General features: G+C 40.0%; 1 protein-coding gene across 1 annotated transcript; it reads right to left on the reverse strand.

Moving 5' to 3' along the window:
- Window positions 1-245: 245 nt before the first annotated feature.
- LOC127942482 (uncharacterized) lies at window positions 246-2,568 on the reverse strand. The gene is made up of 5 exons (XM_052538197.1): window positions 2,490-2,568; window positions 2,262-2,353; window positions 1,332-1,526; window positions 1,176-1,252; window positions 246-1,088 (listed from the first exon to the last, which is right to left on the reverse strand). Exons 1-5 carry the CDS (start codon window positions 2,566-2,568, stop codon window positions 791-793), a joined length of 741 nt encoding a protein of 246 aa, XP_052394157.1. The 3' UTR covers window positions 246-790.
- Window positions 2,569-2,773: the final 205 nt, after the last annotated feature.

Genomic DNA, 2,773 nt, shown 5'->3' on the forward strand with positions numbered 1-2,773 from the left:
TCAACTGTACACAGTAGCCTGCCTCTTGGTTAACTACCAAAACGGGCCCTTCGTTAAAGCATGGGCAAGCAATTGCTAATGCTGAAGAAGCAGAATTAGACAGGCAGAAATGTTTATATAGTTTATTACTGTATAATCACAGTAATAATCATTTTGGTTTTAACTTTAGAATGAGTCCTTATTCTCTGTACATAATTTGAAATTTGATTTGAAATTAAATTGTCAACAAATATAGAATTGTGAAACAAATATTTTAATGACCTTTTGATGACAAGACAAAATAAAATGACATGTTTGTAAAATCATGCATCAATTCATTTCCTGTGCACTGTGCCTCTTTAGTTACTTGTGCATAGAGAGGTATTTTGGCAGATATGTAAAAAAGAAAAACAAATCACACCTCTGTTTCAGGGAGCTTAACACAGAAGTGTCTCTGTAAATGCGCTGCACAAACATGTCATCATGGGCACAGACAACAAAGTCACACCATTCCATACCGTCATAAGCAACTGCCCCTGCACTTGCCAATAATAAGCATGGCTTTCCTTTAATTTATATGTTCCATGATCAACTCTGAGGTACCTGCAGTCAACGTAGCTTAGTGCATTTGGGCATTTCATTTCAACCAAGCCGAATGATGGTCTCTCAAGCGGGTCATATACCAGCCCATCAGGTGATGCACCCAGCCAAGGTGCATGTGGATGAATCACCAGTCCACATTTCCTTAAGTTCAGGTTTTTAAGAGTTGCATAGTCCTTTAAGGCACCTGCCTCCATATCCAGTCCCCTCTTCATGTGTTTTGTTTTTTATTTAGCTTTAACTGGTAGCCCTCTGGTGGCACTTTTGGGAATGGGGGTGCATCCTTATGGGTGATGAAACCATCAGGTGTAGGTGGTGGATGCTGATACGATAGGATACTGCCAGCTTGTACCTTACCGATAATCGACTCCACGAGTGGCTTGTCAGGTGAGAGATTCATTGTGCAGATAAGGGGAAGAGATCCTGGTTTGAATTCGGCATAGACAGCTTTAGGGTTGAGTGTTGATGGGTCTGGCAGCTCACCACTGTAGGCCTTGTATAGTGAAGATCTGGAATAACATTATCAGGGAATCAATAAACATTTTTGCTACAGAGTATAGTACAGCATAGCATGCATGTTTACACTGACTGCAAACCTGATTCCACTTGCTGAAGTAGCACCTGGTTTGGGCTTCACTACCACCATGGCATCCACCGGTCCCGGCTTCACTCCCTATTTATTAGATTCCATCAAAACTATAGCAAAAGACTAGCAAAACAAACATTATGTCAGATATTTAATTGATACAAACCATTGTTCGTGGTTTATGCCACTTCTGTTCTGTTTGGGTGCATGATAGGACAGGAGGGACGACAGACATTCCAGATTCATAGTAATGGGCTGTCTGGTAAAGCAAAGCAACCAAATGGTTGCACATCCCACTCCCAGCCACACAGGAGCAGGAGCTGTTAACCAGCACAACTGGCTCTGAATCACGTAATGCCATCTAAAATAAGTGTAAAAAATAAATTAAAAAAGTAGTCATCAAGTATATCAGCTACTCATCCATAAAGTTTAAAACCATGTATCTATGCTTGGAACAGGTAAAGACAACAACAGTTTCAAGGTAGAACATGAGCAGTTTGAAGGGTAGCCGAGTAAGGGAAATTGCCAACATTCTGCATCTGCAGCCATCACATAAAACTGCTACCCTGTATCTGCAACTGCGGTAAAGTTAGTTTCATATTCCTATATTTAGATTTTTACCTTCAATAACTTTCTTATGGTGTATTCAAAATGGTTCATATGAGTAAATTATTATTATAAACAAGTATGACTATCAGCTCCAGCTCTTGTTTTCTCTTGTAGTAGTTTTATTTAAAAAATGGGAATATTTTTTTGTAGCTTATTGTCAATGATATTAACTCGTTTGCATCCACAGTTGGAAAGCTATTGACAAAAAGTCTGAATGTGCGATAATGAAACCAACTTTGCCGCAGTGTATCTCCATTACCACTGTTTCAGCTATAATTTGCAGTGACAATGCAGTGCTATTCATCTGTCTTTGATTGAACTGCATTACATTTTTATTCTTATTTTGTACAATAATCATCCATACTAGCTAAGATAACAGCTGTGGCGATCCAAGCGGAACAGTGGTAACGTTAGAAAAGTAAAAACTGAACTGGACTGAACATGTCCAATAGAACTTTGAACGTCACTTTTAAGCTACTACTCCTACTCTCAGATGGTGTTGAGTCTCTGCTTTCCTCATAGAGCGGTAGCAGTGAGCTTTCACTGAGATTTCATTTGTGGCCCTGCTTTTACCTGACACTTTCAGGCAAAATTACAAACACATTAAATCTCAAACATTTATACTAACGTGATTAACCTGCTGCTGGGCGGATCGTAAAAAATAATAACTAGTATTAGCAGTTCAGTTCAGGCGGTTCAGGCTAGCTGAATTTACCTTCATAATTGCAGAGATAAGACGACACATAAAACTTGAAACCTTTCTCAAGTTTGCTCTGTGGCATTGTACTGCACATCCTTACAATTCTTCGCACATCATTGATTGTAAATTTGGGCAACTCCAGCAAACACCGAGTAAAATTCGAAGACTCTGCCATAATCGCGTTTTCATCCGCTTCAAATCTCTCCAACCGGAAACGGAAGAGCAGCCTTGCGTCAAACGCGGAAGTACGCGTGCATAGAGCCTATTCTGGCCTCGGTGCTACTGGCCTGGGGCTATGA

This window comes from Carassius gibelio, chromosome A22, assembly GCF_023724105.1.
Source record: "Carassius gibelio isolate Cgi1373 ecotype wild population from Czech Republic chromosome A22, carGib1.2-hapl.c, whole genome shotgun sequence".
NCBI lineage: Eukaryota > Metazoa > Chordata > Actinopteri > Cypriniformes > Cyprinidae > Carassius > Carassius gibelio.

Bases quoted from the DNA above. Each gene is read 5' to 3' on its own strand.
- LOC127942482 (XM_052538197.1), bottom strand. From the start codon at position 2,568: ATGTGCAGTACAATGCCACAGAGCAAACTTGAGAAAGGTTTCAAGTTT. The intron at 2,354-2,489 runs GTAAATTCAGCT...TTTGCCTGAAAG, and splicing joins TTATCTCTGCAATTATGAAG to TGTCAGGTAAAAGCAGGGCC. The intron at 1,089-1,175 runs GTTTGCAGTCAG...ATGTTATTCCAG, and splicing joins ACTTCAGCAAGTGGAATCAG to ATCTTCACTATACAAGGCCT.